Raw genomic sequence first — 18,238 nt, 5'->3', positions numbered from 1 at the left:
TCTCGCTTCCTTCTCCTGTGCCAACTCCATGTCTTCGCGGGGTGGAGATGGCCGGCGCGGCGGCGGCGGCGAGTCGTCCGGACCGCAGCAGGGTGCTCGCGGCCGGGGTGGTGGCGGTGGCCGTGGGAGGGGCCGAGGAGAGGAGGAGGCCGGTGGCGAGCGCGGCCGCGGAGGACACGGTCGCGGCGGCGAACCGGAGCCACATGGCGGGGACGGCCGAGGGAAGGGCCGAGGCGGCGACGCACCGAGAGGCCGAGGAGGTCGAGGCGCCTCGCAACCTGCAGCTGGCGGGCGGGGTGGCGTCGCCATGGTAGGTGAGCGCGACGCGCGTTATGGTGACACTGGACCCGGTCGGGCCGGCCTTCAAGCGGCGGCCCCGACCCCGGCGGTGGAGGCGCTGGGTGCCGAGCTGGGGCGGAAGATGGTGCTCGCTAAGGCCGCAGGTGGTGAGCGGCCCTCGTCGTCCTCCGCTCCGGTGGCAGCCGAGGAGCAGCAGCAGAGGGTCATGGAGCAACGGGTGCTGGCGGTGCCGGGGAATCTGCCGCCGGCGTCGAGCAAGGCGGAGAAGTTCCCGGCGAGGCCGGGGTTCGGGACCATCGGGAGGAAGTGCCGCGTCCGCGCCAACCATTTCCTCGTGCAGGTCGCCGACAAGGAGATCTACCACTACGACGTAAGATTATCTTTGAACCCGCTACGCTGCTGCATGCTTTTCGTTCCATTGTCGTAAATAATCTGTGCATTTTTTCGATCGAGATGCATCATCAAGTGGATTGAATTCGTCATAAGTTGTATTCTGAACCATCATCAAGTGGATCTGGATCAAAAGATATATAGGACCAAACACTACATGTTGATGTCAAAAGCTAATCCAAATGTTAGTAACATAAACAAACAGATAGCTAGGCAACTTATATTGACAAATTTAATGTAAAAATTTAGGTTTGCCTTTTGAACCATGCAAATTTTGAGGTTTTATCTTCAAATTTAAGTCTCTGAATATATAATTTCTGCAAGCACATGATCATCATGGTTAATTTTCAGTGTGATAATCATGCATCTTCCTGATGGGCAGGTGGCGATAGATCCGGAAACTAGGTCTCGTGGATGGAACAGATCAATAATCAACCAACTCATTAAACTGTACAAGGAACACTTGGACGGTAGGCTGCCTGTCTATGATGGAAGGAAGAGCCTGTATACCGCTGGTGCACTGCCATTCAAGAACAAAGTATTCGTCGTCAAACTTGCAAATGCCGCAAAAGGGAATCAACGGTACCACGAAAACATTTCAGCTTTCCTTTTCGTAATAAATCTTCTTGTTCATGTAATGACTTTTAGGGTACTCGTTCTTGTGTTTTAGCGAGGAGGAATACAAGGTGACTGTAAAGCTTGCTTCAAATCTGGATATGTACAGCCTTCGACAGTTTTTGGCTGGTAGAAACAGAGAGTTGCCGCAAGACACAATCCAAGCTCTCGATATCGCCTTGAGGGAGTGCCCAACAACAAAGTAATCCATTTAACGTTCTTGATGTGGAGCAAAAAAGTTCATAGTCTGAGTTCCCCTGTTTTCGTTCCATATATTTGTAATTCCAAATTTTCTTTGTGTCTTATTTAAATTGAAACAGGTACGTATCGATCTCTAGATCGTTCTTCTCTCAGTCATTTGGACATGGTGGCGCAATTGGCAACGGTGTTGAATGCTGGAGGGGTTATTACCAAAGCCTTCGCCTCACACAGATGGGTTTGTCACTAAATATCGGTACGGCTGTACCTAAATGTGTTCTCCTGACCTGAAAACAACCGTGTTCCACTGTTTTTAGACTCCTATAAAAAAACCCTGTAATTAATATTTGTCATTCGATTTTATGTTCTCAGATATTTCTGCAACGGCATTTTATAAGGCCCAAGAAGTGATGGATTTTGCTTTCGAATATCTGAACATCCGTGATGCTTCAAGGCCCTTGATTGACCGGGATCGTATTAAGGTATGAAAGATGACAGTATATTGTTCTCTTTAACTATTCTATTATTTTTCTCCCTGCGAAACTAATTGTTGCATTATTTTTTATTTTTTGCATTATAGTTGAAGAAAGCCCTTAGAGGTGTCCGGGTTGATGCCACTCATCGGAAGGATAAAACCATACGCTATAAGATCACTAGCATATCCTCTGCTCCGCTGAAGGAATTAATGTATATGCTCACTTTTATGCCATGTTTCCTTGATGCACTTTCTTTACATTTGTCATGTATTCTTATAACAATGTTAAATAATAAATTAGTTGTGTTTGTTTATCGTGTATGTAGTCGAGTGATTATTTGATTTTGCAGGTTTGATCAAGATGGTGTGCGCGTATCAGTTGTCCAGTACTTTAAGAAGCAATACAATTACTCTCTGAAATATATCAATTGGCCTTGCCTTCAAGCTGGTAGTGATAGCAGACCGATATATTTGCCTATGGAGGTGCTTATGACTGCTCTTATTTTGTAACTCGTTAAGTTTGTCTTTTGTTTTGGTAGTTAAATCATTATTGTGTACATATGATTTGTTCAGGTTTGCAGCATAACCGCGGGACAAAGATATTCTCGGAAGTTGAATGAACGCCAAGTTTCAAGCATACTAAAGATGGCATGTGAAAGACCAGCTCAACGGGAGAGCAGTGTTCTAGAGGTGAACTTGAGCCCTTAATTCTCATTACTGTGTACTACGTATTTGTAGCAGAGCATAAGTATACGGTTATTTGTTTTGTATTGCTCTTATATCAACATTTTTGTATTCATTTGATTTGAGGATATATGACTGATCCCTTCTTTTTATCTTTCTCAGATTGTTAATAGGAATAATTATGGCAATGATGACTATTCAAAAGAATTTGGCATGAAAGTCATCAACCAACTTGCATTGGTCGATGCTCGTGTACTACCTGCCCCGAGGGTAACTGCTTCTAAACAAATAATGATGGCATTACTGTTTTTACATTATTTCTATATTTATTTGACCTCTATTTCTCCTGTTGTTAGCTTAAATATCATGACTCTGGACGGGAAAAAGTATGTAATCCTTCAGTGGGACAATGGAACATGATAAACAAGGTATTATTATACCCTAGAACCTATTTCCTTTATAGTCACATAATTGCATTTCTCGCCAACATATGCTATGCTCAGTGTTATCAATATCACTTTGGTCTTGGGGCATGTTATTTTGCACCAATTGATAAGTGGAGAACATTTGTGTCTCTGTTACTAAATTTCTTGGTATGTAGCTATGATTGTATCTACTTGTTTCTTTGATATATGTTATATCTTCCTTCTATATCATCTGTGTTCTGCATCAGTCTTTAATATGTTGATTTCGTTGTTTTTCCCAGAGAATGGTCAATGGAGGATCAATCAACTATTGGGCATGTCTAACGTTCGCATCTCGCCTTAACCCAAACGACATTGGCATGTTTTGCCATGATCTGGCTCGCATGTGCAATAGCATTGGCATGGTAACTTCTTCTTCTGGAATGAACTTCTTCTGCTAGCGCATAAACTTATTGAATAAATCTTCCTACCTAGGAAATGAACGTGGATCCATGCGTGAATATCACACAAGCGCGCCGTCAGGACACTGTGGAGTCCGCAATCAGAAACATATATGGGCATTCTGCACAAGTGCTTGCTGAGCAAGGAATAAAAGGGAAGCAGCTTGAATTATTGATCATCATATTACCTGATGTTAGTGGTTCTTATGGTATGTTTCTTTAAATTGAATCTGATCCGATATCTGTCTATTTTAAAATAAAACCAGTTTTAATTCCAAGGTTCTGTCATATAATGCAGGGAAGATAAAACGGCTCTGTGAAACCGAGCTTGGAGTAATAACTCAGTGCTGCTTACCCAAAAATGTTCAGAAGGGTGGGAAACAATACCTTGAAAATCTTTCTTTGAAGATCAATGTGAAGGTATGAACAAATTGCTAGCTGCTCGACAATCAGGACCAGAGAATGCTGAGATGAATGTTGTTCTGTGATTAGGTCGGAGGTCGGAATACAGTACTTGAAGATGCTTTGTACAAGAGGATACCCCTTCTGACAGATGTGCCGACGATAGTTTTTGGAGCTGATGTTACCCACCCAGCTGCTGGAGAAGATGCATCTCCATCTATTGCAGCAGTATGTCATTCTGCTCTCTCACTCATCATGTCCCAGATTGCTAATTTGCAGTCTGTTTATTTAAAAAGTGATGGGTCAGAGTCAGATGCACTAATTAATAGAGCTCAACTTCCATTTCTATTTGTTTTTCTCACTTTTTATCAGTACCATCTGTATTGGAAATTTGGCATTTTCGCCAAAAAAAAATAGCGATATGTCTAAACTAAAGTAGTGATATTCATTGTAAAGGCTACTAAGCTTACTTGTGCGTCAAAGGTGAAACGTACTACATATCTATTTTTCCAATTTACTTTGTGTGACTAGTACAGATCCTCTCATTCTGTTTGCCGTCTCGGCACCATAGTATTAATGCATGATAGAATTTGGAGTTCTGGAACTAAGGCTTCTGCTTCCACACATCCTAGGTTGTTGCATCTATGGATTGGCCAGAAGTAACAAAGTACAAATGTTTGGTGTCTTCACAAGGCCATAGGGAAGAAATTATTGCCGACCTTTACACGGAAACAAAAGATCCACAGAAGGGGCTTGTCGGCGGTGGGATGATAAGGTAATGCAAGATATGGAAGTATTAATTTGCCCACTTTTCCTTTTTGCAATAATAACTTCTAAATTTTGAATTTTTGCAGGGAGTTGCTTCTCTCTTTCTACAGAGCAACTGGATGCAAACCTCATAGGATTATATTTTATAGGTTTGTAAATCAGTCTTTGTTTTTCAAGAATCAATTCTTAGTTTCTGCTTAATAGGAAAATGCACTTAATTAAGAGCTCCGGCTCCATGGTGCCTGAATTTTGAACAATTCAAAAACCATACTTTAAATTCCAAAAAATTCAAATATACATAGGGATGTAAGGTACTCCCTCCTTAAAGATTTATAAGAGCGTTTAGATCACTACTTTAGTGTTCTAAATTTTCTTATATTTCTTTACAAAGGGAGTGCTCGTGTTCAAATTTTCTTGATGAAATACACACAAAAAAAACTTAATATTAAATCATTTAATATGCAGAGATGGTGTCAGCGAGGGACAGTTCAGCCAAGTGTTGCTTTATGAAATGGATGCAATTCGCAAGGTTCTTGTCATCTCTCTGACCCTCTCCGTATAAGGTGTCTTTCATTTTCCTTTTCATGTGTTGCGTCGTTTTGTAATTTGTTTGCTACACCATGTTCTTCTTGTTCCCAGGCTTGTGCTACTTTACAGACTGGTTACCTCCCGCCAGTCACATTTGTTGTTGTGCAAAAGAGGCATCACACACGCCTATTTCCTGAAAATCATCGTGCATGGGATGTGACGGATAGAAGTGGGAATATCCTACCAGGTAAGTTTCTCTGTTTAATTAGCATAATATGTATACCAGATAAAGTATGATCTAGTAACAAGATTAAAGCATCAAGTGTGCTTTGTCCTCAGGTACCATTGTCGACACAAAGATCTGCCATCCTACCGAATTCGACTTTTACCTTTGCAGCCATGCTGGTATTCAGGTAATGTTACATGATTCACATTTTCGTGAAGTCCCATACTTGTAGTGTATTGGGCAAATATTTCATAATGACATGGTACTTGATTCGATACTGAAGTCTCTCATTTGTTTTCCTTTGGACAGGGAACAAGCCGACCGACACATTATCATGTTCTTCTCGATGAAAACCGTTTCAGTGCTGACGCCCTGCAAACGTTGACCTACAATCTTTGCTATACGTAAGCTTCTCTGGCCATGTTCCTCCGAGCTATATGATGCATATTGTACCCTGTCTTCCAGCTAACCTTTTTCTTCTGATGATTTCTCGCTAGCAGATATGCTCGGTGCACACGTTCTGTCTCTATAGGTACACATTTGATAATCTAGTCTTCTAATCTCTTCATCAGCTTGCAAGTGATGTTGTTCATGATTTTAGATATCGGCAATGTGTTTTGACTTTCTGCTGATTTTGCTTCTTGGTGCTGTGACAGTTCCCCCCGGCGTACTATGCCCACCTGGCGGCCTTCCGTGCGCGATACTACATGGAGGATGAGTTCTCTGATGGGGGATCGTCGTCGGTCACGGCCCGGTTCGCGCCTGCGAGGCAGCTCCCCAAGATCAGGGACAGTATCAAGGAGTTCATGTTCTACTGCTGATGGCTGATCCCTTGCTTGCGAGAAGTACGGTGCCCACGCCTTTTGCCTAGTAGTTTATGGTTGTCCACGCCATGGTTTGCTCGAACTACAGTCTCATCGTTGCCTTTTGTGGTTTATGTATGAAATTTGATATATGCATGGTTTGTTAGGACACATGTTGCCTGCAAGAACTTTAGCCTTAGGTTAGCGTCCTCTTTAAACATCCTGGGGGTAAATGCATGTGAAGGTCGTAGGCACTTATATTTTGTGAAAAAAAACTGGAAGTTATTATAACAGTGGTCCACATGTCTGTTGTTAGTTTGAAATATTTTCAGCTGCTTAGTTGTCCTGATGACGAGCCAGGATATGATCATGAAAATGTAGCACAAGATACAGATGACCCCGGTGAACGGTAATGTGATTATCAGCAGAAAAAAAGTTAAAAAAATTCCAGTTTTTTGTGTGGTGCATGATGTTTATGGGAGCTCACGACAAAAAAGAAAAAATCTGGCATGAACAGTGTGATTTTCAAAAGTTTCTTATACATCCGAAATTTGTCTTTTCTGCTATGAGCACTTCGAATGTTCAAACTTCACAAAGATTTACATGAAGTTCATGCATAGAGAAATCTTGCACCACACAAAATTTTAGAATTTTTGAACTTATTTTGTACTTCAAACCGCGTTATTGTTGGTCTCATGTGGGCCCAGGAGCCAAATTGCTGCTCTCAATATATATAGAACACATTTTCTTTTTGAGAATACGCCAAGGAATGATCATAGGGGGGTTAACAGGATAATGATGGCACAGGATATATAGACCACATTTTCTTTTCGAGAATACTAGGGGGGTTAACAGGAATGATCATAGGGAGGGTTAACAGGAATGATCACGGGGGGAATAACAGGATAATGGAATGGCGCATCAATTTCATGGAAAAAAGGCAAAGAAGCCGGTTACAACACAACTCAGTTGGGCATACAACACTAAACGGTTCTAGCCATCCATCTTTCCAACGGAGCGTCCATGACTGAGAAACGACTAGCATGAATAATGTCGGCTCTCAACCTTTGCTCACCTTCTTGGCTGAAAGCCCCAATGATGCATGACACGCGAGGAAGGCACACTAGTAGAAAAAGGGTCTTTAATCCCGGTTCGGTTGGGCCATTAGTCCCGGTTCGAGAACCGGGACTAATCAACCGAGATTAATGCTAGCCCCGGTTTGGCCTCGAAACGGGGCTAATGGCCTTCCACGTGGCGGGGCTGGGAGCGAGGGGGAGGGGTATTAGTCCCGGTTCGTATTACAAACCGGGGCTATTTCATCGTTGTTTTTTTAGCAATTTTTGGGTTAGGGTTTTGCACTAAATTGGGTGAGCTATTTTTCTGTCCCTCATTTTTCATTTATTTGTTACATATATATTGCACATTGTCACAAATATATTACACCATCTCATCCGTCGTGTTTTGTCGAACATATTTACAAAATATAGACACGAGTTACATGCACATATATGCATCTTTTTTACACTATATCATTTCCGTCGAATGGCAATAGTATTCTAATCGATCATCTAACAACTCATCATCATCTTAATTACATACCAAGTTATCATATGATACACATAAAATAAAATAGAAAAACATCATAATAGTCATCATATGCATGCATCCTAATCGATCATGTCAAGTAATAATATAAACCAGAATAACTTGTCTCTCATAAGACCTAGTCCTCGCTCTTAGGTATAATGTCATAAAACAGAATAACACCTATGTCTTCATGATGAAGCACAGAGATCCAACGGTCTTCAACTTGTGGCTTGCGAACCTTCTTTATTTCTCTCCATGCTTCAATTTGAAGCCTTTTTTATGTTGATTTGAGGTTACTCGAGTATGGAGCATCGAACTCGGCCCTCAGCGGGCTTCTAATTTTCATTTGACCTTCTGAGTGCATCAATAAAGGCACTACATCATGTGGCAGTTTGCTGTTGAAGAACATAATAATAACCTAGTTAGCAATGTAATCAATACCATTTATGCAATAGTAGAGCGTACTTAATTAGGAAACTCTTACCAAGATATTTTGGCGAATGTCATCCGGCCTCAACCTATGCACTAGTGGCATATAAAATGTATAATTTTGGCCAATTCCAAAATTATACGGAAAGGTATCCCTAGAAACAAGAACACCAGCAACAAGAAAGTGGAGAAGAACATCCTTCTCCTCCCAAGTTAGATATGATCCATACGTGTAGTGTGTCGTGTCAATTAATTTCCATAATTCACTCGAAGAAACGAAATAAGCTGTAAATTATAATTTAACAAATTTAGTATATGGATGAACACCAACGATTTTTAAATATAAATGCAAATTACTTGACAAATATGGTTGACAAACTCACATGGAGTTAAACAGGAAGCATATCATCGACAACCACCCAAATGTCGATGTTGCCTGGCATATTATCTTCAGGACGAAGATCGAAGGTTATTTCCATACCCTCCTGAAATCCATATGCCTTGCAAAGATCTTCCCACTTTGGACACCTAAATTCTGTCTGAAAAAACTGAATTAAATACTTTGATAACAAATGTGTGATCATGTATAGTCCTCAGGTTAGCGCTCCTCGTCTCAATTCTCTCGTGGTCTTCGAAACCGAGTCTCTCCAACACATATCTTCTTGCATGGCAAGGGGGGAACATATCTCCATTATCGTCAAGCTTCATGCTGAAGAACCTATCGTCTCGCAGGTGAGGCGTGTCGCACATACCCCGACAGTCGCCGCAATATTCACACTCTCAATATTCATCGTCATACATTTCCTGTTTTAATGTGGTAAATGTGTGTAAACAACAATCGTGACACTATATATATCAAAAGAATTGAACATCTATATATATAAACACAATTTAGCAAGCAAAAGTGAGAAACTCACTACTCTTTTATGCATTATATTAACACCAACAAAAGGATGATATTTGTAGGTTGATGAAATATGTATGTGCCATTTTTCCTCTCCAAAGTTTAAATAAGTTGTTTGAAACTATTAACCTAATGTGCTTACTTACATGAAATTTACAAACATGATTTTTTTTTCCTTTTTTCTAGTTAGCCCATCAAAAGATCTTCAACAAACATATATATCTTGATTTTCTTATTAACATATGCATCTCAATTTCCATTATTTCAATTTGTTCTAGCTTGAACCGATGGCCCTAAAATCTAAATGGCAGCAGCCTTGGGGTGCCTAGAGCGAGAGGGGAGGGGGGCGGCGGCGCCTAGAGGGGGTGGGATTACCGAAGCGGGATTGGGAGAGGGGAAGGGGGCTTACCACGGGAGGGGAGGGGCGGCGGCGGGAGGGAGGAGCGCGGAGACGGAGACGGCGTCGGGGAAGAGTCGGCGTCAAGGGTCCGTTCGCGCCGCACGCGATAGTAGGAAGAAGATGGAAACCGTGATTTGGACATCACAAATTTCCAACTACCGCCTATATAGGCGGAGCTTTGGTCCCGGGTCATGGCTCGAACCGGGACTAAAGACCACCTTTAGTCCCGGGCCGAGCCACGACCTGGGACTAAAGACCCCTTTTTCGGCAGGCGGAGTGGCGGGAAACGAGAGTCTTTAGTCCCGGGTCGTGGCTCGACCCGGGACTAAAGGTGGTCTTTAGGCTCGGTTCATGCCACGACCCGGAACTAAAGACCTTGGGCTCGCGGCATTTCAAAATTTAGTCCCACCTCGGTTGTCGAGAGAAGCCGCGACTCGTTTATAAGCCCCGTTGCCCCAACCGTGTCGAGCTCCTCTCTAAAGTAGACTTACGGGCCTAAACGCATTGTAAATTTAAAAATTAAAAATATATGTGAAATTGAAGACAAAATTCAACCTAAATTTAAAGTGAGCTCAATTTGAATTTACGTTGAATTTTCTACATAAATTCTAATATAGTTTCAATTTTTTTCATTATTTTTGTTTTGTTCTTTGCTTTATTTATTTTGTTTTTTTCTACTTACAACTAAATATTTAGTTTTCAAATTTGAATTCTTTGAAATTTATGAATAATTTTACTTTCATTTTTTACTATTAAAGATTTTTTTTTCTCTTCTATTTTAGTTTTCTATTTAAGATTTTAACCAAAAACTTTATGAAAATTCTTGAGAGTTAATTTTTTTGTTTCTTTTTAGTTAATGTTTTACTTGATCTTTTTTAATAAATAAGCACTTTCATAATTTTAGTTGATTATTTTTAATTCATTCATTTTAGCTAATGTTTTAGTTGATTCTTTTTAGTTGATTATTTTTGTTTTCTATTAAATATTTTCACAAATTTTTAACAATTTCTAACTTAATTTGGTATTTTTGTGCATTTACTTTTTTTTTAAACTAGTTGACCCTGAAATTGAAAAGCACTACAAATGAATTCTGAAAAATGTTGAAAGTTGGCATGATATCATCATTTTATCCACATAGCATGTGGTGGAAATTTGAGAGGGTTACGGCAAAAACTGGATGCACTTCGTGTACAAAACGGACAATCTCTCTCGAAGTATCACGGTTTCGAACGAGAACTCATGTGTTACAAAGGAATTTCATTTTTTTAAATTATTTGAACTCCATACTTTTTGTGTGTTAAAAATGCACCATTCAAAGGCACGTCATAAATTTTCAACAATTTCTGACTTAGTTGGTATTTTTCGTGCATTTACTTTTTTTTGAGCTAGTTGACCCTGAAATTGGAAAACAATACAAATGAACTCTGAAAATGTTGAAAGTTGACATAGTATCATCATTTCACCCACATAGCATGTGCTAAAAAGCTGAGAGGGTTACGACAAAAACTGAATGCACTTCGTGTACAAAACGGACAATTTCTTTCGAAGTATGAGGGTTTCGAACGAGAACTCATCTGTTACAAAGGGATTTCATTTTTTGAACTTATTTGAACTCCATACTTTTTATGTGTTGAAAATGCACCAGTCAAAGGCACGTCACAAATTTTCAACAATTTATGTCTTCATTTGGTATTTTTCGTGTATTTACTTATTTGTTTTGAGCTAGTTGACCCTGAAATTGAAAAGCACTACAAATGAATTCTGAAAATGTTGAAAGTTGACATGGTATCATTATTTCACCCACATAGCATGTGCTAAAAAGTTGAGAGGGTTACGACAAAAACTGGATGCACTTCGTGTACAAAACGAACAATCTCTCTCGAAGTATCACAGTTTCGGACGAGAACTCATGTGTTACAAAGGGATTTCATTTTCTTGAAATTATTTGAACTCCAGACTTTTTGTGTGTTGAAAATGCACCATTCAAAGGCACATCACGAATTTTCAACAATTTCTCACTTCATTTGGTATTTTTTGTGCATTTACTTATTTATTTTTGAGCTAGTTGACCCTGAAAATGAAAAGCACTTCAAATGAACTGTGGAAATGTTGAAAGTTGGCATGGTATCATCATTTCACCCACATAGCATGTACTAAAAAGTTGAGAGGGTTACGACAAAAACTGGATGCACTTCGTGTACAAAACGGACAATCTCTCTCGAAATATGAGGGTTTCAAACGAGAACTCATCTGTTACAAAGGGATTTCATTTTTTTAACTTATTTGAAATCCATACTTTTGTGTGTTCAAAATGCACCATTCAAAGGCACATCACAAATTTTTAATAATTTCTGACTTCATTTGGTATTTTTCGTGCATTTACTTATTTTTTTTGAGCTAGTTGACCCTGAAATTGAAAAGCACTACAAATGAACTCTAAAAATATTGAAAGTTGGCATGGTATCATCATTTCACCCACCTCATTTTTTGACCGTCGGTGATGGCCTCTACTCCTTCTTCCCCTAGTGCATAACAAATATGTAGCACAAGGAGAAGAAGGAGAAGCGACCCCCACAATAACAGTCGACATTCTTCTTCTCTCATATATGGCGGATACTCCCTCAACTGATTTTTCGACCATTGATGATGGTCGCTATTCCTTCTTCCCCTAGTGCATAACAAATATCTAGCACAAGGAGAAGAAGGAAAAGCGACCCCCACAACAACAATCGACATTCTTCTTCTCTCATATATGGTGGACACTCCCTCACCTGATTGTTTGACCATCGATGATGGTCGCTACTCCTTCTTCCCTAGTGCATAACAAATATCTAGCACAAGGAGAAGAAGGAGAAGCGACCCCCACAACAAAAGTCGGCATTCTTCTTCTCTCATATATGGTGGACACTCCCTCACCTGATTTTTCGATCGTCGATGATGATCGCTACTCCTTCCCCTAGTGCATAACAAATATCTAGCACAAGGAGAATAAGGAAAAGCGACCCCCACAACAACAGTCGGCATTCTTATTTTCTCTCATATATGGTGGACACTCCCTCACCTTATTTTTCGACCGTCGATGATGGTCGCTACTCCTTCTTCCATAGTGCATAACAAATATCTAGCACACGGAGAAGAAGGAGAAGCGACCCCCACAACAACAGTCGACATTCTTCTTCTCTCATATATGGTGGACACTCCCTCACCTGATTTTTCGACCGTCGCTGATGGTCGCTATTCCTTCTTCCCCTAATGCATAACAAATATCTAGCACAAGGAGAAGAAGGAAAAGCGACCCCACAACAACAGCCGGCATTCTTCTTCTCTCTTATATGGTGGACACTCCCTCACCTGATTTTTCGGTCGTCGTTGATGGTCGCTACTCCTTCTTCCCCTAGTGCGTAACAAATATCGAGTACAAGGAGAAGAAGGAGAAGCGACCCCCACAACAACAGTCGGCATTCTTCTTCTCTCATATATGGTGGCTCGGGCATTTCATCGAACACCTCATGTGCATGAACTAGAGTGGCAAGAGCATGGCATGCATGGTCACACCTCAACACCCAAAAACAGAGGAGAGGGTGGGCAGGGGCGAGGGTTTATATAGGCAACACTTTAGTCCCGGTTTTTATCTAAAACAGGGACTAATAGCCTACCCTTTAGTCCCGGTTCGTGCCACAAACCGGGACTAATGATCCGCGGCATGCCACGTGGCAGTCGTTGGATCTTTAGTCCCGGGTTTTGCCCCGAACCGGGACTAATGAGGTGGACCGAACCAGGACCAATGCCCCGGCAAACCAAATCGGGACCAATGCCTGGCATTGGTCCCCGTTTTGATTTGAACCGGGACTAATGGTCTTTCGGCCCTCGGCCGAAAGACCCTTTTTCTACTAGTGGCAAGGATTTATTGGAGACGATGTTGTTGCGACGAGTCCAAGTGCACGAGAACATAAGAATCACCCATGTCCATAGATCCCTCTTTTCATGTTGTATCGTCACATCTGTTATACACAGAGCAAAGTGCCACCATCAAAGTACCTCGAAGCAAGTCGATCGAGCAACTACACCGTTAAGGAGCAGGTGTTGTAGGGTTCAGGCCCTTTTGATCGCTGTTGAATATATATTTGTGCATGTATATTATGGCGTAGACCCACCTCCTAGTTTTCTGTATAGTTGAGGTTGAGGTCCATCTTGTACCTTATATATATGTGCTTAGTGCATCCAATTAATACATTGAGAGTTACACAGCCCAAACCTAAGTCTTCACATGGTATCAGTTTCCTCCACGTTCCTAACCTAGTCATCGCCTCCGCCGCCGCGCCCTCCATCCCGCAGTCGTCGCTGTCGCGCCCTTCATCACGCCGCCACCGCCACCACCGCATCCCACTGTCGCCACTGTGTGTCGCCGCCATCATCCTCCACCGCTTCCGCCACCCTCACCCTTCCCACCTGAAGCCGCCACTCGCCCGCTACCATGGTCTCTGCGAGTTCCTCGGTCTCCTCCGACAACAATCCATTCGCCGGCTCGGACGTCCCCCTCATTCGCGATCTCAACGTCTTCGACCGCGTTCCGGTGATCCTTGATCAGTCCACCGCCTCCTACTCCACTTGGAAGAAATACTTCTCTCTGGTGTTCCACGAGTACTCGCTCCACGGTCACATTGATGGCACCATGGACTCTCGTCTCAAGGTGAATGACAAGGATTGGATGATCCTCGACGCCACCATCATCCGCTGGTCCTATCTCACCATCTCCAAGGACCTCTTCCACATCGTGGTGTGCGACGATGATGACGCTTACGCCGTCTGGACCAAGCTTAATGGCCTCTTCACCGACATCAAACTTCAGCGCAAGGTCCTTCTTCACGGCGAGTTCTATGGGTGCCAGCAGCTTGATTCATCCATTGATGATTTTTTGCATGGGCTTCAAAAAGCTTGCCTATGAGCTCTGTGATCTTGGCGAGACGATCGGCGATGAGCTCCTCATCAACACCCTCACCGCCGGTCTCAAAGACGACTTTGGGAATGCCGCCTACAACCTTACTCGCATCCTGGAGCCTACCTTCGCTAAGATGGTGGCGTACGTCAAGCTCGAGGAGAGGCGGATGAAGAGGGCGCGGATACGGGACGCGCACACGGATCTTACCACTGCCACCCGTGGCGGACCGGCGCCGCCTGCACCTAAGCCACGCCCCGCGCAACAGCTGGCCTTCCCGCAACAGTCGACTTTCCCGTAACAGTCTGCTTTCCCACAGCCGCGGCCCATTGCAGCAGCGGGCTCCACCTAGCAAGGGTCGTCGCCATGGTGGTCGATGCGGTGGGCTCCAGCAGCAGCAGCCGAACGGCGCTCAGGGAGGAGGAGCTCGTCCTCTGTAGCAGCAACAACCGGCTCCGTGCTATGCCGGGCAGAACCCATGGACCGGTGTCGTGCATGCTTACTACATGCCGGTTCCATGTGTGTCTGCCCCTGGTATCCTCGGCCCACGGCCTCCCTCGCATCAGGCATTTTACGCCGCGTCGCAGCCCTACGTGGCGCCCTATGGGCCTCTCTCCTTCGGACAGTTGCCGCAACCAGGAGTGATGTTTTTGCTGCCCTTGACGTCCCCGCCACAGACACGGGCTCCCGGGCTTCCCCTTGCGCCCTTGGACCCGGCCTTGCTGGTGGCTCTGCACTCCGCTCTTACACCGTCAAACTACACCGGTGGCGGCGACTAGTACATGGATATCGGTGCTACGGCTCACATGGCCACTCATCCCGGTATCTTCCACACCTCATATCCCGTCAACACCTCTACTCATATTCGGGTTGGGCATTTGGGCTTCAGTTTTGTTTTCGATCAAGGCTCCGGTTTGAGAAAATGCATATTTCTAGGCTTTGGACTGGGCTCGGGCTTAGACTTTTCAGTTTGGGTCAAGCCCGGCAATAAACCAGGGTATGATCACGTTTATTCTTATGCCATCAATCTAATTAATGAAATATGTGTAGTATGACAAAAAAAAATATGTGTATGAATCTAAAAGTATGTTTTTTTAACGACAACAACAATTTTTCACTAACCAAATCAAAGGCTTACAAATCCATGCCCGGCCTATATTTCAATCTAAAGGGAGTACTTCCTCCGTCTCATAATTTAGTGTAAATAGATTATTTTTATTTTTTTAAAGTCATACTTCACAAAATTCGAACAAGTTTGTGGAGAAAAACATTCACATCTAAGATGTCAAAAATATATTATTAGATTATTTAGAAGATGCACTTTTATATTAGAAAACGCTTCCTTTCCGTCGGTGGATCTGACGCAAACATCCACCGTCTCTACCATCTGCCACATGCCACCTTGACTCACGTCTTCCTCTCAATCTTATCTCTTTCAAAGAAATTAAGGCTTGTCCCTCTTCCCAAAATATCTCAAGCCACTCTCCTCTTTCTCTCAGATCCATACATCTTGTAAATCCTCGCGCCCGAAGCGCCTTTTAGTCAAGCAACCAACGCACTTTTGTTGGTTCTAGTAATAAGAAACCATGGTTGTTCCTCATTCCTTGTAGCAAGCAGCCCTTGCTCCTCCTAGTACTCGGTTTTTGCAGCAAGCCATGACGCCTCAAGCTGTCAATTTTGTGGATACGCGGTCGAGCTGCTTGTGGTTGCTAGGAGCCACTAATGCGTCATCAGACCGCTCTGCCATGAAGCTCGTCGCTGGTGCTACAAGGCCGGTGCTCGACTACTATGGCCATCGATGCTCTGCAACAATCGGGGGAGTAGACCTCCTGCGGGAGAGAGGCTCCTTCGAGCAGATCCGCATATGAGTTTTTGAAACAACGACGTTGTTGCGAATCGACGGCGTCAAAACTAGTGCAATCACGACGCAGTTACAAGTTCTCGTAACATGGTCTCTGTTGTATATTTTTTTTGCAACGAATGTTTTGTTGCAGAAATACGACACAACGACGAGTTTCTGCAAAAAGTTTCTTCCCCAACAGAGTATCTATGTTGCAAAAAAGGCGAAGGCAAAAATTCTACAACCTGACCTGTGTTGCAAAAGTTTTCTGCAACATGATCTTTGTTGAAAAAATTTCTTCTGCAATAGTACCTATGTTCGCAAAAAGACAAAAAAGAAAATCTGTAACAAAGCGATTGTTTCTGCAGCTCGACTGTTGTTTCACGAATTAACGGGTCCGAAGTTATTTTGCAATAAAACGATTATTTCTGCAACTCGACCATTGTTTCAGAAATTATTGGGTCCGGGGAGGTGACCGAGCCGCGTAGATCGAACGGCTAGGCGCGTACATCAAACGGCCGTCGAGGTGGTGGATGTTTCGTACGGATCAACCGATGGATGCGTAGCAGTCCCCACCTTTTATATTTTATATATTTATTTAGTATTGTAGATATAAATAATTTTCTTTAGAAATTTGCAAAGTTTGATTGTTCTTTAATCTATACGTACTAAACTAGGGAAAGGCTTGTGGAGCACGTACTACGTAACGATGGAGTCACGATTTGATCACGCATACGTACGTGTTCCCCCACCGTCGGCCTCGCGGTCACGGCAGCGTGCTCTATACTCGGGCCGGGGTCACAAGTCAGAGCCAGCAAATGGACTAGGTGCGTGGCTGTGAAGGTCCAATCATGGCCATCAGTCAGTCGTCGCCGCCCGTGTGAATCGCCAACGCCGGACAGGGAGACGCCGATGCGCCGGAATGTTTACCCGGGCGAGCCGGGAGACGGGGCTGAATAGCTAGCGAGCTAACTTGGCTGGAAGAATATCCCCGAGGCCTGTTCGGTTAATCCCTATCAGGAGGGGATTGAAGAGGATTGGAAGGGATTTAGCTGGAATTTGACTTGTACGGGGTTTAATCCCTGTCAATTTCCTCCAAACCCCTTCAAATATAAAGGAACCGAACAAGGTCTGAGGAGGACCGATGACAATGAGCTGTGCGACTACTCGTCCTGTCCATTGCCGGAGAAAGTGACGGCCGGCGCGTCGCTGGCGACGACGACTCGTCTCTGATGGAGAACAGGAGTACCTCGCCAAGTTGCTTCTTTCCGGTGGGCTTCCGAGGATGTAGGGAAAATGCGTGTAGTACTAGACTCCATCCGGCATCATGATCAGTCAGCACCGTTGAGCGTTGACTATATATATTATTCCACATATTCAGGACTGCAATGCATCAGTCAACACTCATCAGTTTTTTTTTTCTTTTACCCTGATAAGTGCCACACGTGTGGCCCACACACATGACAGCTCCGAACGTTTTTTATGATAAATTTAGTGACATGAGGATGACAAATTTAGTTAGCTCACTGTTTTGTTTGAACATATTTTGGGAGATATATAATCCTACCCGAGTATGGTTATTCGTGTAGGGGCAAAATGATTAATTGATTTTAATTTAATTGATTTTATACAATATTTCTTGAACTAATGAAAAAGGATATGATCTGGAGAATAGGTAATTGTAAAAAAACTGTGTGGAGGGATCCATGGTTCTTGTTTGGAGGGGGGGGTCACTTAAGCCACTTGGAGGTTCAGCAGTGTGGACCAGTTTGGAATGAAACACGGTTGAATGAGTATATGATCAGACCGGACATACAGGATATTTGAGAGATAAAAGTGTCCTGCGAACTAGACGAGGATTTCCTTCCGTGGCACTTGGAGAAGTCAT

The 18,238-nt window shown here is 43.1% G+C and overlaps 1 protein-coding gene across 1 annotated transcript; it reads left to right on the top strand.

Annotated features, from left to right (window-relative positions):
- The first annotated feature begins 277 nt into the window (after window positions 1-277).
- LOC123451009 (protein argonaute 12-like) lies at window positions 278-6,545 on the top strand. The gene is made up of 22 exons (XM_045128025.1): window positions 278-670; window positions 1,073-1,272; window positions 1,361-1,507; window positions 1,626-1,759; window positions 1,876-1,985; window positions 2,084-2,190; window positions 2,329-2,461; window positions 2,552-2,668; window positions 2,825-2,932; window positions 3,019-3,090; window positions 3,369-3,491; window positions 3,562-3,736; window positions 3,826-3,947; window positions 4,020-4,157; window positions 4,562-4,704; window positions 4,784-4,846; window positions 5,163-5,226; window positions 5,337-5,472; window positions 5,565-5,638; window positions 5,761-5,855; window positions 5,952-5,983; window positions 6,109-6,545. Exons 1-22 carry the CDS (start codon window positions 308-310, stop codon window positions 6,270-6,272), a joined length of 2,820 nt encoding a protein of 939 aa, XP_044983960.1. The 5' UTR covers window positions 278-307; the 3' UTR covers window positions 6,273-6,545.
- Window positions 6,546-18,238: the final 11,693 nt, after the last annotated feature.

This window comes from Hordeum vulgare, chromosome 4H (genome assembly GCF_904849725.1).
Source record: "Hordeum vulgare subsp. vulgare chromosome 4H, MorexV3_pseudomolecules_assembly, whole genome shotgun sequence".
NCBI classification, from domain to species: domain Eukaryota; kingdom Viridiplantae; phylum Streptophyta; class Magnoliopsida; order Poales; family Poaceae; genus Hordeum; species Hordeum vulgare.
Note: the sequence above shows the minus strand (reverse complement) of the source record. Positions and strands in the feature narration are given on the sequence as shown.